The following is a 2,182-nucleotide window of genomic DNA, read 5'->3' on the forward strand; positions in this document are numbered from 1 at the left end:
CAANNNAAAAMWAAAAKAWATATATTAATWATTTATTTCTAWRKTSAWTTTNNTAWTATAATTTATTAAGATTTTAAATTAATTTTTTTTATTATATGTATTTTATTTATAAATATAAACATAACAATTCAGTAATATAAAGAACTATATATATATATATATATATATTACACATATTCTATAANTTACAATACGAVTAACACTAACDVAAATTTAATAAAATTTTTTAAAANAATTATTTTATATTCATATATAATTCAAATAAATTTTATAAAATTATATTATTCTTTGGTATATTTVATAAAAAAAAAAAAADAAAANNNNAAAAAAANTTAAGAAAAANATATATTTATATTAAATVTTAGAGAACATAAATTNDTTTTTTTAAAABATTTTTNATATATAGAAAAAATTATTTBTTAATAAANCTNAACGTTATTAATAATATATATATATATATATATTTTTAAAATAACTTTTTNCTTTATAGDATACACTATATATATATATATTATTACATCTCTAAATATAATAGCATTTATATTTAAAATGATATCTTTTAATTTTAAATTATTTATATTTTCAATCGTATTAGGAGCATTAACCTTATTTTATAATGTGAGAAATAAAAAACTAACAAATTATATATATATATATATATATANANNNATNNNTNNNTATNATTCAAAACTAHTTTTTAACATCATTCATTTTAATATTTTTATTTATCATTTCCATANNTTATTTTTTTTTTTCATGTTATTTTATTGGATTTTTTTCTTTTTATACCTTTTTAGAATGACTCTCATGGATTATATACAAATATAAAATATAAAAATATCGTDTTAGTGCAAACAAATCCTAGGTCTTTAGCAGAATCTTCACATGAACTTACAACAAATGATGAACATGAAAATAATGAATTAGGCGAATATACAAATACGAATGAAAGAAAATACAAGAAVAACAAATATCCAAACGATGACACAAAAACAAAACAAAAAATACCACCAATAACAAATAAGAAATTTCCTGGAACACCAAATTTAATGAAATATAAAAAAGAAACATATGATAACGCAAAAGGAGGAAATTCAAACATATCTCCTCGTCGCCTTAGATATTTAGAAATGCAAAGAAAGCTTTATAATGATTTTGATGGAAAACAAGAAHTATATTTTCGAAAACTATCAGATAAACCAAATGATAAAAATGATAAATCAAATAAATGTCCAAATAAGAAAAATTCATCCACCAACACATTTTCATCGAAAAAAGTAAAAGATCCTTATTTAGATAATTTAAAAACTGGATGTGTTGCAGGTGAAGGTTAGTGTGCABTTTCATCTATAATTACAGTAAAGTGTGGTATTGCTGNNNNTANANTANNNNCTGCTGBTGHTDCTGCTGCTCCTGCAGACCAAACGCTTGCTGCTGCTAAAATAGCTNCTGCTAGTACAGCTTTTTTCCCTTATTCTATTGCTATTTATATTATTATTGAAATAATAGTTGTACTTATAATATTATATATTTGCTTACGCAAAAGAAGAAAAAAATCATGGAAACATGAATGCAAAAAGCATTTATGTACTTAATAAATATTTTAGAATATAAATTACAAWATTACTTGTCAATAATATATGGAATTGCATTTTATAAAAAATTATTTTTTATAGATTATATAATATTATTTGCATAATAATTTTTTAAAAAAATAAAATTTCCTACACATTATATATATTAAAAAAAAAAAAAAATCTTTTGAATATATATATTACAANAAAAAAAAAAAAGGTATACATAATAAAATAATATTATATGAGTTATTTATTTTGCTTATAATACTTTTATATAACTGGTTTAATATAAAAAAATATATAATAATAAATAATAAATTCATATGTAAAATGATAATTACTAAAATTTATAATTATTTTTATTCTTTTGATATGTATATTRTACGTTTTATAATAAAATTCTTTATTCATTATTTATATTAAATATATAACATGCAATCAAATNNNTWTAAAATTMTACCTATTAATTATACTTTTTTTTATTAATAATAATATATANAATWTATAATMRAAAAKAATTAAATNNATAWTCWATTTTATAAAAAGTAAATAWAYCTWWTGATTTATWTTTCGAAGAAMAAWATWTCNTTTTTANTATTTTTTTT

At 16.8% G+C, this 2,182-nt stretch overlaps 1 pseudogene across 1 annotated transcript; it reads left to right on the forward strand.

Moving 5' to 3' along the window:
* Positions 1-549: 549 nt before the first annotated feature.
* Positions 550-1,595, forward strand: PGSY75_0032900 (stevor; annotated as a pseudogene; the record flags this gene model as incomplete). Its single annotated transcript has 2 exons — positions 550-618; positions 798-1,595. Coding segments are annotated over 2 exons (867 nt in total).
* Between the last annotated feature and the right edge of the window lie 587 nt (positions 1,596-2,182).

The sequence above is a fragment of the Plasmodium gaboni genome, assembly GCF_001602025.1.
Source record: "Plasmodium gaboni strain SY75 chromosome Unknown, whole genome shotgun sequence".
Lineage (NCBI taxonomy): Eukaryota > Apicomplexa > Aconoidasida > Haemosporida > Plasmodiidae > Plasmodium > Plasmodium gaboni.